General features: G+C 41.3%; 1 protein-coding gene across 3 annotated transcripts; it reads left to right on the top strand.

Annotated features, from left to right (window-relative positions):
- The first annotated feature begins 12 nt into the window (after positions 1-12).
- On the top strand, positions 13-19,876 carry rgl3a (ral guanine nucleotide dissociation stimulator-like 3a). Of its 3 annotated transcripts, none has more exons than XM_030431821.1 (18): positions 13-167; positions 1,311-1,568; positions 8,038-8,330; positions 10,481-10,525; positions 10,719-10,888; positions 11,707-11,867; positions 11,963-12,274; positions 12,378-12,481; positions 12,731-12,815; positions 14,051-14,110; positions 14,817-14,903; positions 14,999-15,031; positions 15,201-15,322; positions 15,401-15,496; positions 15,844-15,979; positions 16,138-16,401; positions 17,131-17,245; positions 17,922-19,876. In XM_030431821.1, exons 2-18 carry the CDS (start codon positions 1,380-1,382, stop codon positions 18,074-18,076), a joined length of 2,427 nt encoding a protein of 808 aa, XP_030287681.1. In that variant the 5' UTR covers positions 13-167; positions 1,311-1,379; the 3' UTR covers positions 18,077-19,876. The 3 variants fall into 3 exon arrangements, with proteins under 3 accessions (XP_030287681.1, XP_030287689.1, XP_030287693.1); XM_030431829.1 differs by lacking the exon at positions 13-167 and adding an exon at positions 474-637; XM_030431833.1 differs by lacking the exons at positions 13-167; positions 1,311-1,568 and adding an exon at positions 5,698-5,885.
- The last annotated feature ends 276 nt before the right edge of the window (positions 19,877-20,152 follow it).

Raw genomic sequence — 20,152 nt, 5'->3', positions numbered from 1 at the left:
GATCGACCAATCAGGGAGAGGAGGCGGGCCTCGGCGTCCTCGTGCAGATTTAGATCTTTGCTGCCTTCGCGCGAGTGAGCTCCGCAGACTCCATCCAACATGTCCAAACAACTGTGTGTCGGGTTCCTCACGTTGTTCTGGAGGTCCACCCTGTGACACACCAGCAGGTAAGAGACATTTCAGCCACTGACAGATGAGCTCTTGTTGTGCACATGATGTGTGTTATTCTGCAAGTCTGCGCACCACCAAGCTTCAGTGTTTGTGTCAGTCTGTGGTCCAGGTGAAAATGAGGCCAGAGAGTTTGTGCTTTATTGTAATGAGGGGGGCCAGTGATCTGGAATGACACAATCAAAATGGGATAATTATAGTAAATCTCAGCGTAGAGCCAAAGAGGGAGGAGGCCATTCCAGCACACACACACACACACACACACACACACACACACACACGGATATACATGCCCACATAGCATCATCCACCCACAAACACAAAGAACAATCCTTCCACAGTGATAAATGCCAGAGTCTCTTCCGTCCAAGTTTCACACTGTCTGTACATGAATAGTCTGACTGGATGAGTTCGGTCTTCACCAGGATTTAGCAGACGCAGACTCAAGAGAAGCAAGCAGTTCTTACAGTTAAGTAACTATATTTTATGTAGCTTAATGTGTCAAGTGTGAGTGTGTGCGTTGATTCGTTGTAATTGTGATCTGATTCTACGATATTGATCTTTTTTCTTGGAGCCCCGTAGAGGAAACATTTCTCTGTAGCTGCCGTTGGTTGTGAGTTGTGTATGTGATTGAGTGTGTGGACGACGTTCCTTTTTTGTTGAAGGATTTTCACAGTCTTCATATTTCATACTTTCAATGATTGATTTTCTCATGATGTGCCAACTGTGAACCGACAAATACAAATAACCTAACTGTTGTGATTTCAGTAGAAGCTTTTATTTTGGTGACACAGATGGTCACCAAGAGAATATCAGTGTAGACAAAATACTCAATTCAGGGGTTTTGCGTTCCCAAACTAGTTTATGTTGTCGTGCTGTGCTGCTCCTAATGAATTGAGTTAGGCTGAAACATTGACCCTACTTCTGTCCTAGCATGGTTAATCTAATAATGATTCTTTCGCACAAATTCAACTAGCACTGACCCAGTTTTCTAGGACTCACAGCTGGGAAAGGGGGTTTAGTTGTGCAACCTTCTTTGACACTTCTTTATTGGTATGAATAAACATAGAATTACAAAAAGAAATGGTTCAGCGATGAGACTGTGCCTCGTGTATTTTTTCACGCTCTCCTTCTCGGCACAGATGAGGCAGCAGGTGCGGGGGAGATCTCACGACGTGTGTGTGGGCCCGTAGCGTGACACCGAGTGGGAGATGCGGACCATTCTGCCTGTGTGCGTAGGAGGTGATGGAGGGGAGTCCCGCGGCCTCCGCAGCAGGGTGGGCAGGATGAAGAAGCTGCTGTGGCTCAGGCCGAGTCACGGCGTGGACGTCCACATGGACACGGAGCCCGGCGTGTGGCTGACGGGCTTCCAGGTGTTGGACACTGAGGGACAGTGCGAGGTGAGGAACTACACGGCCTGACACCCATTGTGTTGTAGTTTACAATTTCACCTCAGCATTTTAAAGCTCAGAGGTAATGGAGTATTTCCTCGAATCAAAGACGTTTACCCCAATACAATTCTCTCCACTGTGAACACTCTTTTGGTCCAACAGAGCGCGAGAGAAACCAAACACACACACACATCGAGTCACTTGAAATAATGAAATACTAACATTTTTGAGGAATTCCACAGAGCGAGGAGATGGCCTAGATATACATAACACTCTTGTTGTGATATGACCTTAAACGTTGCCTTGGAATTTGGTTAATGTAATGTTAGGAATTGTAGCCTACTTGGCTGCTCGAGAGATAACAGAGTCAGATGTCTGTGGCTTTGTGACTGTAACAGTGAAGTGCAAACACCCCCTTCAACGCCTCTGTCTTAGTCCAAATCTAGCACTTGTGAGTAGGCTTGGGCGATATCGATATTCATATATCACAATATTGTCCTTCCCAAATATCACAATAGATAATATTATCGTTAGGCTCCGTTTACTGACGTCAACTTAAAGTATCTAGTGTTCAATGCTTAGGATATTAGTTTCCGTGTTTTAATACAATTTTGAGTCATTTTAAAATGAGGCACGCTATAATGAAATATAAAATGGGCCATCTGGGGTCTAGAGGGTTGTATAACAAAATGATATTGAATAAGAACTTTAAAATTACAATTTAAGTGCAAACATAGCAGAATAGCCTACAAGACTAGAGGCATCTAGTCTGTCGCTGGTTCCCCACCTCGTCAAATATCGGCGCACTGCTCCGCATGCATTTTCTTTTAAAAAATAAATAAAAGCCTGAAGATGCTGTCACAGCTATTCGATATCTGATATTGTGAAAAGTATCACATTTGACATTTGACAATAATATTGAATATCAGCCCAAACCTACTTGCTCGAGAGAATAACCACATTTCCCTGCTGATTAATCTGACAACTCTTTTACAGATCAACTGTTTGGTTTATAGAATTTAGCAAAAAAAAAATACAAACACCCAACAAGGTTTTTCATTGGACAGTACATCACATATTTAGCATTCCTATTGATTATCAATTTAAACGTTTAATCAGTCACCAGAGTAGTATTTGATTAATTTCCTGGTGAGCTGAGTTATGAATTTATTGGTAAATTGCTCCAACACCAACACAAGTAAGGTGTGTTATCTAGATTAACATGTTATGTTAGTGTATGTTATGTTACTGTTAAATCTCCCATGAAGCGTTCAGTACAGTGGTGTTTATTTTAAATGCCTGATGTCTCTGATCTAAGTGTCCTCTGATATAGGCCATTACTGAGTGAGTTATTAGGGGTAATTGGTGTAATCGTACACACGTTTGGCGGAACAGCTGTGACATACACTCATAGTCTACGTCAGGTTCCTCCATGGGAAGTTTTGCAGTTGTTCCCATTAAGTTCACCAATTCTTCTCTCAACACGTCATCAACACCAGCAGGTATTCGGTGACACTGAAAAGGAACAACGGCTGATTCTCCAGGAAGTAGATGATATATAGATAGATAGATAGATAAGCTTTATTTTCCGACTCAAGGTCCATACAGAAAATAAAAGTATCTGCGGGTGTGCTGAGTATTTTCTAGCTAGGAGAAGCCTCTTCTTTTAAGCACGTGAGGTTTTGAGGAAACAACTTTGATTGCCGTGATTCTGCGTCACGTTGCATGCATTCTTCCTCTTGTTGCTGGCATGCCACCTCATCAGCCATTCATGTGTCTAATGAGGACTAATTGAGGTCTCTCCCGGCGCTGTTTCTCTGCTCTTTTGTTCCGCCACCGTAGAAGGAGGATGGGTGGGCAAGCATGGAAGAATGATGGTTGATTTTCAGTTCGGAGAGACAGAGACTCATTAGAGAAACAAAAAGCTCATTCTTCCCCGTGAGTTTTAAAGAACAGTGCGCAACCTGATTTAAAGACATCTCTTTTGCTCAGCTTGTTAGCGTCCTCAAAGCGTCGTCAGCTTGTCTCTGAACATAATGAAATTTAGTGTTTTCAGTCGTACCAAACGCTCTTAATTTCTACATTTCTTTTTTCTTGATGGTGTGCTTCCTTGAAGTCACAAGGTGCCGATGCTTTTTAGCAGCAGAGCAGACCTGTTTTCATACGGTATGTCTCCGCCCCGCCCCTGACACCATAAGCAGGAACGCAAGCTAGAGGCCGTCGTTAAAAAACAAACCCGACTGGATTCTTTTCAAGCAGCACTGAGATGCAGTCACCCCAGCGTACTGATGTTGGCCTGATATCACCTTCTCCCCTCAAGCAAACAGAAGCGCTTTTGCATCTTGCATTTAATCGCTTCCTGTAAAGTTATCACCCGTATTTTTATAAAACTAAAAATAAACATTTCCTGATGAGAATGTGGAGTAGGTTAGAAAAAAAGCAGGTGTCCCTGCTCCTGATCAAGAGGGAGAGTTTGAGGAAATGATAACGTAGCAGTTTATCTTTTGATGTTTACAGTTTGGCCACCAGATGTCACAGTATTGTCTCTGTCATTCATTTCTGGAAAGACAAAAGTTAAGATGCAGTATGTCTACAGGGAAAGATCCATGACAGTCATGCAACTGGACTTGTCATTCCTTGGATTCAGTGTTTTTTGTAGCACAAATATGTCAACACATATTCACTGTCACAAATGGATAATGAGGCATCATAAACATGTTCTTCAGCCGTGTAACGCATTATAAGTCTTATACCAGCGGTCAAATGGCATTTTAGACACTGGAGCATCACAACAACTTTAATTCTTTTCCACCTATTTTACATTAAAGGTTTATAGTCTTCTTTATAGGCTTATTGTCTGTTTAAAGAAAACAGAGGCTGTATTCATTCATTCATTCATTGTCAGAATCAACAAAATTGTATGATGGTTCATATCCAGCCTCTCTCAGAGCCCAACAGTATGTGTGCTGGATATGAACCATCACACCATTTGTTGATTTTGACACCAGAGCACATTACTTTGTTGCAGATGACAGATTTGTTACATGACCTTTATTTTCTAATGTCTGTTAACTTATGTCCAACCAAATGCACGACGAAGGTTTACGAAACCAGTAATCAGTGTCCCTGAGATGCGCATTTTAATATTGTGTGCAACTTCACTTTTATGTCACCCAGATTTGTACAAATATAACAGTTGTACTTTCACATTTCTTTCATAGTTAGAATATAACAGGAAATGCAAAACATAAGATAACCTGCGGTGTAAACCAACGACTGAAGTAATTAGATCTAGCACCATTTAGACTGGCAACAAAAGTAACCAGATTTATGCCTCATTCTGCAGGTTTTCACTGTTTTTTATTTTGGATTAATTCAGTATTACTTAAATAATACTTTTGAATAATACAGTAATTCAAATTACATTACATCTAGTTTTGGGTATTTTTTTAATGTGAAACAGTTACTGTTCATTTTAAAAGTTTTGAATACTTTTCCACCACTCTGGCAGGTTGACCCCAGTCAATAGTTGATCCCTATGTGTATTTACCACTACTAATTTATCTTGGTATCTTGTACTACTGCAGCCACTGTTATGGTAAGGGACTAAAATCAACTGTGAAAACTGTGAGGAGACAGTAGACACCAATACCCAAATACTAATGATTACACCTTATTCAGAAACCACCTGCAGCTGTTATGTGCCAACGTTTCTAACCCCCAAAAAATCTGTTGGCTAAGCATTCAAAAGACACTGAATTCAGCCCAATATAAGTATTCAGCCTGGGTACTTGAAGGAAATGAAATGATCAACGTTCACTTTTAAGCTCTTTCTAAATTTTTAAACAAAAAAAATAATAAAATTGTGGTAATATCATCTTTATCAATAAAGTTCTACTCGTAGCCTCAAAATCTGCATATTAATAACTGATGCCTGTAGTCTCTGTATTTTCATTGGCCAATAGCCGTGGCCCCTCCCTCACCTGTCACGTTAGCCCCGCCCAGTGAAATACCGCTCCTTCCCCGTCCTGCTCCTCCCACTGTCGAACCAGTCTGTCCACTGCCTCAATCGCGGTCTGACTCCCAACGTCTCGACTCAATTCAACTTTTGACTCGTATCGCACTTTTTTTTTTTTTTTTTTTTTTTACATCTTAATTCTCAAACATGAGATTGTCAGTTATGACTCAGACTGAAGTGAGGAGGAGGGGGCTCGATCCGTAAACTGCGGTCTGGCCACCTGCATCAGAGGAGATTATTGACTGAAGACTTGAGGACTTCCCCTCTCCCGGAGGACGACAGACATGGGGAGATGGCACTTATCGATGGTAGGTAGAATTACATGTGCGAGTTGGACTGAGTTTAGAGGTTGTCAGTCAGTTTGTTGAACTCTCCATCATCTGCTGTGCTGGTGCCGTCAGCTCCATGTGAGCCTCGTCCTGCTGCTGTCTCCAGGACAAACATGCTGATAGAATGGCTTCATTCAGTGCAGGGACGGCACTTCCACCAGGGTGTCATTGTGTCTGGCAGAAGGCACGCTGGTTTGTGTCTGAGTTTCTGTCATGTGGTATCAGATGTCTCTCAGCATGGTCTGACTCTGTTGTTACACATGCGCTAAATAACACTGATTACTTGTAGCCTGGATATGGTATGGATAAAATGGGACAGTGTTTTCTACCAGTCTAGACCTAGTTGTTGATGGTCAGCAGCATCGTGCTTCATGTAGTCTGATGATTCAGTTATTGTATAGAGTCCAGTCCATTATGTTGGCAGATCTTTTCATAGGATGATATGTATGATATGTATTTATTCATTTTTATTTTTATAATTCACTGTATAAATGTATTTTTAAATTTTACTTAGAGCCTGAGTGATATATTGGTTAGCAGTTATCATATTTCAGTAAAGGTACGTATGTTGTCTGATTTGCTCAAACAAGAAAGATGCTGGAGAAAATTATTATTATAGTGATAACAACGACAGTGATAATAATAATAATAATAATAATAATAATAATAATAATAATAATAATAATTAGAATAATATTTATAATAATTATAATGATGATAATTAATAATAATAAGTGTTTGATTACCACATATGAGGGATCACTGCAAATAATGTTTGTATATCGGCCTATATATTGACATGGCCCCCAAAAAATCATGTATCGGTGGGACTCCGACATGCTAAAAAGTATTCCAGTAAACGTATTCAATAAGGGTGCATCAAATAATCCGTGATCCAGTATCTTGTGATTTTAAGTCGATGCTGTTCAAGGACCCGCAAGACTTATTCTGTACTTTTTTTACTCACCACTGGTGTGATTTCTACTTTGTGCCCCTGTAGAGACAAATATAGTTTTTGCAGAGTTTCTCGTTCAGCAAGAGATGTCATAATGTATCCTTTAGGAGTTCCTTGCACCACGTCTGGCTGTGTTATGTTATCCTCTTCGGCCAAGTTTCCATGTGAGAAATCAATCTTGTAGTGCTGGGCCATAAATTCAAAGACCAAATCATCATCTTTGGGTCTTTGGTTCCTACATTCTCAAGCTCCAAACACTATAATGATATATCAATATCGGCATAAAATGCTGCATAAAACATAGCTTAAGGAGGTGTCCTTTTTCAAATCAAACAATCATATGACTCACACTCGCACAGAAGAGTGGGTGAAACATGCCTGAACTAGTCCCCTTCAAAACCTGTCCTTGTCAAAAAAGCTCTCCTTAACCAACTCTTTATTATTTCTTTCATCTCTCTCTATCACATGCAGTGTAGTGTGACGGGAAACCTATGGCTGTTAATATTCCAACCAGATACAACGTTTTTAGAGAATTATTTAACGATTTTTTTTCCTCTGTAATGGACAGTGATATTGACGAGTCAGACAGGAAATAGTTGTGACCAATGCTGCATGCGCTGTAGGCACTCAGCTGCCAAGGCCCTCCATACAAAGTTAGAATTTCATTATGAAAAAAACTGTGTCAACCTGTCCCATGGTTCATTAGATTGTCCCTGTTTTTGTGGACATAAACAAATCTTGCAGTGAATGTTTCTTGTCCTCATCATCTGCCCAGTCACCAGGTGTCCGTCTGCGTCACAGTTCAAGGCTGGGTCACAAGCAGAATCTCAAGAATGACATTAATTGACGTTGAGCTTTAACGTCTCACAAGAAATGACTCAGTCTGTAGGCTTATTGCATTTGTCATGGGGTGTGTGTTTTTTAGTTGTGTGAGGTTGTCACAATAAATCGGTGAAGTTCAGTCAGGGGAGAATGAAAAAAAACAAACTTTATACGTTTCTTTTCACCAAGGGTTTTTACATATTCCTTTTAGAATACATATTTTTATACATGTATGTATATGTATGTGATTTTATTTTCAAGCACATTCAAATCTGTAATATCTAAAGGTAGGCTCTATCGTGTATTTGGGTCATTATTGTCCATATCTTGATGACCTTGCGTTCTCCTCTGCAGGATCCGGTGCAGGAGTGGGGGGAGGAGGAGGAGGACGGCGCAGTGTTTGGCATCACGCTACGCAGGGAACCCGTCCTGCCGGCGGCCTCAGACACGGCAGAGCCCCCTACAGCCTTCAGCTTCGCCCAGTACCACACGGTGAAGGTGCGCAGGCTGAAGGCCGCCACACTGGAGCGTCTGGTCACCCACCTGCTGGACCCTGAGCACCGGGAGCCCGACTTTGTCCCGGTCTTCCTCTCCACCTACAGGGCCTTCACCTCCACCAGCACCCTCATCGAGCTGCTGTTTCAGAGGTGAGACACTGTCCACACTGAGGAACTGCAGACTTGAGTTGATCTGAGACATGTGTGAACAAAAACCATGAGGGCTTAGACAGCTGGTCTGGAAGCAAACACAGGACATACTGTTGCTGTTTAACTTATAGAGGAATCTATGAGATCTAGTTATCCTGATGGAAACACTGTTGAAGTTAGATGAGAAGTTTGATACCACCAATGCTTATATATTCAATATAAAACTGGAGCCATTAGCTGTTAGCCTTATCTTAACATAAAATTTTGAAATGAGGGAGAAAACGGCTACATTGGATCGGTTCAGAATAATAAAATTAGCTTACAATAACTCTTAAAGCTCACCAATTAACATGTCATGTCATGTTTGTTCAATTCATGCAAAAAGGTTTGTCTTTGGACAGAGCCAGGCTGCGCTAAGCTAATCGGCTGCTCGCATTAGTTTCATATTTAGCAGGAACATGATTAGCATCAATCTTAGCTAACTCTCAGCAAGAGAACCTCCTCATTAACAGTTATTATGAAGATTATTGACGTTAAAGGTGCAACATGTAAGAAATGCCCAGCTGGCGGGTTCATACGTAAACAAATGGGGGACAGAATATCACCAGAGTAACTTCTAACTGCTGTCATAAACAAGTTAGCCCAGTTAACTCAATTAGCCGTGCAGCTAGCAGTCCAGACCGGGGGTTCAGAGAACTGAGGGAATGTTGGTGTCCTTTTTACCACTCTTGCAGGAGCTTTAGACAAGGACACATAGGGGCTAGCTGGCACGCTAACATCAGTATGTATCTCTAAGGACGTCATAACATCAATGGTTATTACATTCTGTCAATAATTAAAACTTTTTAAAAAAATTCAACTATTATTCTAACATATTGCACCTTTAAAACTGTTCAAACATTGTGCTTGGAAAAAAGAATTCCAAAAGGTAAATCACAGAAATATATGACGTAATGCTAAAACAGATGAATGTAAAAGTGAAAAAAGAAGTGGAGTTAAAGGTACTTAATCTACAAATTTCACCTTTTTGAAAAGTTAAGTTCGCTTGCAGTTTTGGGTCTTAATGACATGACAGATTTAAGGCGTTAATATTTTCTTCAACATTCATTTGTTGTTCCAGTGCGCTACTTTTAAATAGGTCATTGCTGTATGTTAATGTAAGTAGAGCATGCGCATGACATAAATTTCTAAAGAGGCCAGTCATTTAAAAACCCTCTTCACATCGCCTCAGGTATTCACAAAGCAAAGCTCTATTGACGCTGCACAAGTTTCAATGACATGTGTTATCGTCATGTACGGAACAAAGCAGTCGAGAGCTTTGTTCTGTTCCTGAGTGGCCATGACTACGCCCTCCACGCCCAGCGAGGTACTTCTTTACCTGAAATGTCGGATTTAATTTGACTCAGTGCGGAATGTTAATCTGCAAGTACTATATGTCAGGCTTTGACACAGAAAGCCTCCTTGGTTATTGGCTTCTTAATGCACACCTTTTCTCAATATACTGCAAATGGCTGCCTGCATAAAACCAGCCATTAGTGCTGTTCAGGTGATATATTATTTGTCAAACAGTCGCCCTCATATCTGTGATGCTGGTGGCAACTGGTTTCCTGTGAGGTCAGCCTCCGGACAGCCTGGGAAGTGTGTTTTTTGTACTTTTGCCTCTCAGGATTTTGTACAGGATGTGACATTCTGTCTCTGTCATCTAGTTGGAGCCACCTGTAGTGTTACCTGATGGATGCAGTACATCATATTTTTTTTAATCAAATGTAATTTTCAAAATGTTTTTTTTTCGCTCCCTTAATGTTTTATGATTTCACTGTTTACTTGAAAAGTTTAACCTTGTTCATATAAAGGCGAGACCATGGTGATACGCTTCGTTTATACTGCGTTTATATGTTTATGATGCCATTATTGATCCCTGAGGGAGACTCTCATCACTCAGTCACGAGGCCACGGTGTCTCCGCAGGGACTCAGAGTGTTGTAGGACATTTCCACAGGATGAACATTTATAGACAATCAAACCTTGGACCTTTTGTTGTTTACAGGATTTTTTCTGTCACCACGAGGTAACCATGTTGTCCCTGTGTGTGGCTCTTATCACTGAAGTTTCGTTCTCAGCTGATACCTGATTGTGTTTACTTTTCCACAGAGATGACTCAGTCGCCAACCTGGATAACACCGTCTGCCTGCGCAGGTGAGTGTGGGCACTCATTCGAGGGTTTACATCATCTCACTCCAATGAGACTTTGCCCCTAAAATTTACATTTATTATTTTTTTCATTTGTCCATCTCAGATGATGCTGATGTGTTCCAGGCCTCCTTTAACCTCAGTCAAAGATTAACCTGGACTAACATTATAATTAACATATACATTTTTATCCCCCCAGTACCTTACCCCCTGTGATTCGGCTGTGGCTGGAGGAGTACAGCGAAGACTTCCATGAGCCCCCTCAGTACCAGGCCCTCCGCCTGCTGTGTGTCCACTTGCGGCATCGCCTCTGCTTCAGACGTCTGGCTCAGACTGCAGAGACCCTCCTCAAGAGGCTCCAGGCCCAAGGTAGAGAGTAATGTGATGATGTAAGATGTGTTTATGTCCTGCCACCACAGTACATCTACTGCAGGCTTACTGTGCTGGCATGGTGGTGTGTGTGTGTGTATGTGTGTATGTATGTATGTGTGTGTGTGTGTGTGTGTGTGTATATATATATATATATATGTATATATATATATGTATGTATATATATATATATATATATATATATATATATATATATATATATATATATATATATATATATATATATATATATTTATATATATTTATATATATTTATATATTTATTTATTTATTTATCATTATACAACACGGGGTTGCATAACAAATGAAAGATTGTAATAACTTCATGCTAATAAATAATAAATAATTCTGTTTTGCAATTTTTTGGAAAATTTCATCGTGGTGATTTTAATCAGCATCAACAGTCTAAAACCTTCAGTTCAGCACCACTTGAACATTTTTCATCAGCTTTGGCTGCATCTTATCACCGGACATTTGTGGACATCATCTTGGGCTGTGGGAGACACTGATCAGCATTTTTCCCTATTTCCAGAAATTTTATTAACCAAAAAACTCAATTGACAGTAATAAGAAAAAAGTTAGTTGCAGCCCTACATTCAGCATTAAAATCAGTAAAATCAACTGTATTAGTTGAAAGATAACTCATCCTCATCACTATGAGAGGCTACTCTGGACTGTGTTGGTGAACTGTGGACTGCAGGGACCAAGGATTGTAGATGTGACCCCTTTGAACTGTAGAGGATATAAAACCCCTTTTAGAAGCCTGTTTGTCATTTATGATTTGGCGTGTTTGACAGATTGCAGCCGGTCTGCGTCACAGCACAGAAGTGGATCACTGCGGCAGGAGAACAGAAATCAGGAGGACGACGGAGAGACGTCACTGAAGGAGGAAGACAAATGTAACTTCATGGACTTCCCTGTGAGAGAAGTGGCCGAGCAGCTGACCAGATTGGACGCTGTAGGTTTCACTAACAAATACATCAAGTCGCCTCTTGGTCTCTCTGTGGGGTTTTCATTCATGTTGTGTATCCTTGTCATCGCATCTTCTCTCAGGAACTGTTTGTCCGAGTGGTGCCCTTCCACTGTCTGGGCTGCGTCTGGTCCCAGCGCGACAAGAAGGAAAACCGAAATCTGGCGCCCACCGTCCGCGCCACCATCTCCCAGTTCAACGCCGTCACCAACCGTGTCATCACCTCCCTGCTGTGCCCGTCCTCTCCCAGCCCTTCCACATCCTCTCCCATCTCATCACCCAGCTCCTCCTCTACCTTCCTGTACCCGTCCACGGCTCCGAACTCGCCTCACAGCGCTCACACCAGCCCCGCCCACAGAGCGCGGGTCATCGAGAGGTGGATCTCTATTGCTCAGGTCTGAAGACATTAAGGTCTACAGTGAAGGTACATGAATGAACACTGTTTTTTTGTAAAAGTGGAATAACTAAACTGTATTTTCTTGTATTTTCTCTGTGCAGGAGTGCAGACAGCTGAAGAATTTCTCCTCTTTGAGGGCAATCCTCTCAGCGCTGCAGTCCAACGCTGTGTATCGCCTCAAGAAGACCTGGGCTGCTGTCGGCAGGTCAGCAAACGACTACAAAACACTTGACTGTTGTTTTATTCATAATATTTGAAACCAGAGTTCTGTAATAATAAACCGCTGAGTAACTTTTTACGGCACAAAATTGGCTGAGAACAAGTAAAGACAAACAAAACATAATACATTTCTCAGTTTTTCTGAAGGATTTATCTTCTTAGAGCATGCAGCTTTGATCAGGGATAATATTGACTCTACAAAATGTCTTAACTGATGGAAGTCGTTTGGTTTCAGGGAGAGCACGGCCATCTTTGACCACTTGTGCGAGACTTTCCCCGATGAGAACTGTGTGCTGACCAGCAGAGAGATCCTGGTGGAGGTAATTGCATGTCGTTTCTTTAGATGACTGATGGCGCTGCCTGATGAATGAGAGAAAGATATGTGTAGTTACTGTTATAGGTGGAAGGGTGTTGTCAGGATTGAACTGAGTTGAATTGCAATTACAGATTAAGGAATCACTGAACAAACTATTGAATCACCCACAGTAAGAACACAACAGGTCATTTCTTCTTATTTGCCTTTTTTTAATATGTGAGCCAGGTGCAACAACATTTCTCTCTGCTGTGTGCCCGTCTGGTGCACAGTCTGAATGACAATAACAATGATCCTGATCCTTGTCTCCTGGTGTGCAGCACAGCAGCTTTGTTTGACTTCATGATGCATGTGTATCTTCTAGCATGCAGCCTGGTTTTTATTGTTTTAACGGAGCAAAAAACTGAAATTCTCCTCAGTTGGAACAATTTTATTTGTATGATATCGTTGTAAAATGACTGCCCTTGAGTTTTAGAGTTATGGTGGAAACAAATACATGACTAGATCTTTAAAGATTTAACTTAAGACATTTGTTGTTGCTATTTTCTGAAATTTTACATTGTTTTTTCATTTCATCAATTCATAGAAAAATACCAGAGCAAGCAATAATGAAAGTAATTGTTGCTTTGTTAATTGTAATACACCCACGTCAACCTGTTAATGTCATTCTCAGAAAAGTTTTTATACATCTAATGATCCACTTTGGAGATATAGCCTTTAAAGGTTGTTTAATAAGCCTTCAGAAAGACTGAATGAGTGTCTCCAGTTCACCTGCTGCCACTCTCTGTCCTTTGTTCCCTGTAGAAAACAATTGATATGAATGTTTATTTAGTGATAGTTGTTATACTGTTATGCGCTGTCCAGCTTTTATTAAATAAAGAAACGGCCATTCTTGGCAGCCAACACAAATAAGTCAAAGTGGGCACCAGCAGTTATTAATCAGTTTCTAATCAGTAGTTATTCATTTTATTGCATAATACTGTCACATACTGTCCTTATAAACACACACACACACACATGGCTGAGGAATGAACAGCACAATAGGCTGTCACTGTGTGGCTGTGATTATAGAGACACCCTCCCACACCCAACAGCACCCTGCCAGCAGGTGCTCAACCCTGACGAGAACAATTATGTAACGAGTCTGATTTGGTTTTGTCATCTCACCCCCAAGCACTCTCACATTGACACCCTGAGTTATTTTATTTTATTATGGTTGACCAGAGTGTTTATTTTCTGCAGGACGGGAGTCACTCAGATGGTTCCAAATCACCGCGGCTCTGCTCAACGTCCAGAGAGATGGTGAGAGAAGTCACACTTACTGTGTTTGGAAACTTGCCTTCCTCAAGTTTCAGGTCTTACGTGTCGGCTGAGCCAGTCAGTAAAAATGAAAGGCAGAGGTCTGCTTTTGTCCGTCTGGATCATCAATTCTACTTCCCTAAAAGTCACGTCTTTTCAAGCCGGTTTAATTTGTAAAAATAGACCCCAGAGTTTCTAGTTCCCCTTTCTTTTCAATCTGTACGTTGAATGGAAAGAGTTTCCACGCTTACAGCTCACATGACTGTCAGTTTCCCCCTGTGCGTATGGAGCATATAAAAGCTGACATGTGTGCAGCGTTTCCCACAGTTTAACAGTTTACTTAGTCCAGGTGGGGCTATGTGTGAAGCGTTTTATAGCCCCACGTTCACTCTGTTTGAATAGTGATGGTGATGTGTTTTCAGTTGTCTTCAGTAACAGTTTCACTTTTAGTGTAATTACACTGACTGAGCGCCACAGTCTTTCCTCTTTTATATATTAAGATATTAAAGCTGTCATTAGATTTTTTTCATTAAAGAAACATTTAGGAGTTGACCATGCTTATAAAATATTTACATCTCTACAAAATAGAATAAAACACCTCTTTACATATATACAAGTATTTGTATGTAAAATGTAATTAGTCAGAAGTTGATTCTGTGTTTTTGTGTGCAGCCACAGTGTGAACATGTTGCCTGTTTTGTGTCCTCAGAATGTGAGCAGTGGTGTGGTGCCGTACCTCGGCACTTACCTGACTGTCCTCACGATGCTGGATACAGCCCTGACCGACACTGTGGAGGTGAGCGCACATTACATGATTTGATTTGATCCATTTCATGGTGCTTTGGCAGATTTATGAGGCCATATTTATAACACTGGCTGTCTCTTTCACAGGGAGGACTCATTAACTTTGAGAAGCGCAGACGGGTAGGTGTCGCCTCCTAGTGGTGCCTAGAAAGACTGTGATTGTTCTTAATTTAAAAGCCTGCACAGACTTGAATGCTTGCGTGCAAATGCTTATATTATCTTTTCTTTTTATTATTCTTTTCCCCTTCATTTATTGTTTTTTGCTCTGCTTTATTACTTTCAATCGCAGGAGTTTGAGATTCTCTCTCAGATTCGGCAGCTTCAGGCTTCCTGCTCCCACTACAGCCTTCCAGTCAGCGCTCACATCGCCACCTGGCTGCAGGGACATACACTGCTCACAGACCAGGAGAGGTGAGACACACAGACGATCAAGTGGACTGAAAGAAAAAAATGAAAATTTGTATACTTATCCTTTTTTGTCTCCTGAAGCTACGAGCTGTCTCGTGACCTGGAGCCTCCAGTTGACCCCTGTCCCAGTTCTCCCAACACTTGGAGCAGTCGCCTGCTGACTAAGAAGCTCTGCTCGTAAGTCAGCAAAATCACCCCCAGCCTGTAACACACTTCCTAATCACATTGGCCCTGTTATGACCCTGACTGCTGTGTAAATGACGTCATGGCACACGTACAACATGATTAGGTGGATGGCGAAAAATCTAAGCCTCATGTTGCTAAAAGAATGAATGTTCTAGAGGTTTTTATTTAAGTCCGATGTCAACAGTCCATGTAAACGTCAATCTCCTGCAGCCAGTAGGGGGCTTCCCCCGGCAGGTCCGTTTGTCATAGGGTTAAAAGATTGCTGGATATGTACCATAAAGATACGTGCCTGACTTTTCGTGAAAAAGTATACAGCTGAACTTTGATTGTGTATGCAGGTTGCGAACGGTCAGTGAAAGCTCCCTCAGGAAGACCCACGCTGACCAGATCAGTGTGTCGTCATCTGGCTCCAGCAGTTCGGACATGGAGGACCTCTCTGCCCCTCAGCCCTCCCCCCTCAGACTCAAACTCAAGGTATGAGCCCAGACAGTCACCTTACGTTTATTGTCAGAGAGTGTGGAAGTCAGCAGGGACAGAGCGTTAAAACATAAAAACGACTAAAGACAGTTTCACTGGGACCCTCTTCTCGAAATCGGAACATTATTTTTATATTTTCTCTTTTCCTCCCTCAGTCTCTCTCAGGCTCCCTTCACAATGTTGCAGAGGATTTCTCCTCCTTGTCGTCCCTTTCCACCAGTCTGTCCAGCTCCTCCTGCAGCTCCTCGCACCCGGACCTCAGCTCTTCTTCTCTGGCTTCGAGTGCTGAGTCTTCATCATCCTCCAGCTGCTCTCCTCAGGCTGCGCTGCCCGTCTACAACAAACAGGTTGCTGACTCATGTATCATCAGGGTCAGTGTGGAGTGCGTCAGCACTTGCAACGTCTACAAGAGCATACTGGTGAGGATGATGGTTTTGTAATCTTGTGATTTTTTTTTAAAAAATTTTTTAGGTCAGCCAGTTTTTTGTTTGACTTTGTGTTACACTTTCTAAACGAGGAATGAGGAAGAAAAGACTAAAGGAACACAGAAGAGGAAGGAGCTGGTGTTGCTTAATCATCTGTCGACCTAATTACATGGAAACAAAACTCAAGTGTTCACCAGGGTTTCCATTTTCCAGTGGTATTTGCAAAGAGGCTGCTGTGCTGTAATCAGCCCAGGATTTATGAATGAACCAACTGAATAAATTTGAGCCGCAACTAACGGTTATTTCAATTTTAAATGTTATTAATCAGGTTGTATTTCTTTCTCTTATTTGATAAGATATATAAAAAGTCTAAAATAATGGCACTCAACCAGAGCCAAATCAAAAATGCTAATTTGTGAATAAAGTTCCCCTATCTTGAGGTTCTGCTAGATAGAAATGTTGACGCAAATCGTTGATTATCAAAATTGTGGTTCTTATTTTAAACTTATTATTTAGAAATTGCTTGAATGGATAAAGCCTCCTTTCAAATATGAGAGATCTCATTGTAGTTACAAAAATCAGGAATACCTCCAAAAATATGTTCAAATGATCATAACAGGCTTTCAAATTAAGGCCATTGGCACATTTGTAGGTATTCAGAATGAGAGTTAAAACCTTGACTCAGGTTGTTTGTTGACATCCGGCTGTCTGTTTCATCCCCAGCTGACCAGTCAGGACCACACGCCTCAGGTGATTCAGAGGGCTCTTGAAAAACACAACATGGAGGACGTCAGCTGCCATGACTTCAGCCTCTGCCAGATGCTCAACAATGGGAAAGGTAAATGTCACCTCCTCAGGTCTCTCTTTGAGAAGTCTTATATCATAATCCAGTGAAATAAATGATTCATATTCAGCCCAGATGTGATCATGCAGCCTGTTAAAGTTGTTGTAAGGTGAGGATTGAATAACAGACCCAAGGCCTCCTTTTCTTGAGCAGGGCTTTCCTCTACTTTCTTTGTCGCGCTCAAATGATGACAAGTAGTTTTTAAAGCTGATTATGTGGGGCTACTGAATTACAAAGCTGCCAGTCAAGCAAGCTTTGAGCCACATAGACAGGTGTAATCGTGGCAAACTATGTGGATTAATAGTTGATTTAACAGTAGAAAATGTTTTTGTCTCTATAACATATTAAAGGTACTTTAATACAATAGTATCTTTCCTCGACAAATCCACTGCAGAGGAAGCGAGAATCAGTTCCTTGACGTCTTCAATAAACTATAGTGCAAATCAGCTAAAAGATGCATAACTCACACATCTTTAAACTGCTCTAGCTCTTATTATATTGTCATTCTTCCTAAGTAGAAATGAAATGCTGACATTCCTGAAAATTAACCCGCACACCATTCTGAGCGATATCTGTAATCACCACCTGAAATAGATGCGGATAAACTAGGCAAGCGGGAAAATAAACACTGGAACACTTCATCATCATTTTATTCCCCTTTCTGCCTCAGAGCTCCAGATCCCAGACAAAGCCAACGTGTTTTATGCCATGAGCACCTCGGCCAACTACGACTTTGTGCTGCGCCAACGCTGGAAGACCCACGGGAGACATCTCGGCTCGTCTTCTAGTCCTGGAGCTCAGCCCGGGAGCCGCCACGCCAAGTAAAACTGGTCTGTCCTGTACGAACGTTAGGAGCACATCTAGAAGACGGAAACAGCACATCTGTTGTATCAACTCAGCACTAGGAGATTGCCACAGTGCAGCAGATATGAGACGCTCCTCCTCAGAGTGTCCCAAGGAGCCAGAGAGCTTGAGGAGCAACACTGAGATGTGTTCGACCAAGAATTATTCTGAACTGTTTAAAGAGCGTTGCAAGAAGAGAAAAATGTCCAAGTAAGCAGGGAGAAGAAGGACAGTAAGAAGAAACAGAAACCGTAATTAAGATTTTGCATTCTCATATTGTTCTCCATCGTCTTAAACGTCAACATATTTTGGAGAATTGAACCACAATTTCCTTCTTTCATAAGATGTGCACTCTTTTATCACTGCGGACAAATGCAGTCACATTGTGGATTATTGTGCGTCATTAACTGAACAGCACTTCGTGTTTAACTGCATCAGGGGCAGCTGATGATGATGAGTCATCACGTCATCATAACGCATCTTTCTACAGAAGGGAATGTGGCTGCGGGATCATACGGGCACACCCAGCTTCAGTCTGTTTGCGGGGACTGGAGCAGCAGATGCAGCCCGTTCCTTTAGCCTGTGTGGCTGAATGACTAACTGACCTTATAGCCAAGTGACTCAGATGGGATGATCACTGACAGTTGACGAGTAAACACTCCTAAACAGATCTGGGTCAACGTGTAACTAGGCTTGTTTCAGTTACACCAACAACAATGAAACACTGTTTGGACCCGGGTTTGCTAACTCCCTCGGGAGTAACTAACGAGTCTTCTAGTCGAGGATTTAAATGTTTTAATGTAACTTAATGTAATTTTATCAACTTAAATTATTTAATGCATTTCAGTATTCAGCTTTTAGGGCAAATGTGGCACGATGAAAATATGTACGTTTGTTTTGTTTTGGTTCATTTTGGATCCTCTTTTCAGCCTTTTAATGTTGCACTGTTTTCAGACGTAAAAGTGCTTAAATTGGTTTGGTTTCTAATGAGCTTAACTCACGTTTGCTTTAGTTGTACTGTCCGCTGTTATAAAATGAAGGAGACAATGTATGTGAGCATATTACAAGTGTTAATTCTCAGTGGTCTTGCCTCCCTGTGATTCAGGTGAGGCTTGTAATCACTACACTCTGTAAATCCAGGGCAATTAGATAACAACAGAATTTCCACAGTCAAGTGGAACATAGCTCACTCCACCTGTTTGTCGCTGTGAATGAGATTAATCTGACGAGCGGTTCTTGTATGTGAAAATGAAGTGTCCCGGTATGTGAATTTGTATGGCGTAAAAGACCGTTTCAGTGATGTGAAATCCTCCACAAAACTCTAAGGTAGCTTTCAAGTATTGAACGTGGCTTCAAGTCATTCTTTATTATTTTTTTTCCCCAGTCATTGGATGAGGCACAAAATGAACACAAAAAAACACATTGGTGAAGTTTCTCCTCGGTTTTGTGAAGGATTTCGCGTCTCTGGGCGCAGCTTGAGTGCTGCTGCGGTTTGGTAAAAGTCATTATGAAGGTTGGTATGAGAGGCGTGGCAGCTGCAGTCCAGTGTGAAGGATCTTCGGTGTGACTTCTGCTTTGTCTGTGTTTAACTGTTTGTCTGTTAGTAGGCTGTCATGCTTATTCTCTCCAGTATATTTGAAATGTTGTGAACGTTAGTGTGTCCAAGTTGTAATTCAAGCCTAATTGTGTTTGTTAATTATTTTATTTCAACAGATTCTTTATTTTTAAAGTTAATCCAAGCACTACCACTACCTACTAATAAAGCTAATTTACTATTTATCACAGTGCTTCAATTGTAGTTATTTCTTTTCTATTTATTTCCTGAATGTAGAAAAAGGGGAAAGGCTGATATTTGGGTTGCTGTATATTCACGCAAGTCCCACTGTTGTGTTTAATATTAAATTCAGGCTTCGGTGTATAATTCTGTTTTGTAGAATTAAGGGGAACTCTGCTTTTAAGTTCACAATTATTGATAGCACTGAGTCTACTATTATAATGGTCCTAGCCAACCACTAGGTGGAGCCACACACAAAGATACTTTCATGTCCTGTCCTTCAT

Source organism: Sparus aurata, chromosome 1 (genome assembly GCF_900880675.1).
Source record: "Sparus aurata chromosome 1, fSpaAur1.1, whole genome shotgun sequence".
Taxonomy (NCBI): Eukaryota; Metazoa; Chordata; class Actinopteri; order Spariformes; family Sparidae; genus Sparus; species Sparus aurata.
The sequence above is the reverse complement of the archived record's forward strand: the minus strand, read 5'-3'. Positions and strand labels throughout refer to the sequence as shown.

Excerpts from the sequence above, each read along its gene's own strand:
- rgl3a (XM_030431821.1), top strand. The coding sequence starts at position 1,380 with ATGCGGACCATTCTGCCTGTGTGCGTAGGAGGTGATGGAGGGGAGTCC. Across the intron at positions 14,111-14,816 it reads GCTCAACGTCCAGAGAGATG|AATGTGAGCAGTGGTGTGGT; the intron begins GTGAGAGAAGTC and ends TTGTGTCCTCAG. Across the intron at positions 16,402-17,130 it reads ACGTCTACAAGAGCATACTG|CTGACCAGTCAGGACCACAC; the intron begins GTGAGGATGATG and ends TTTCATCCCCAG.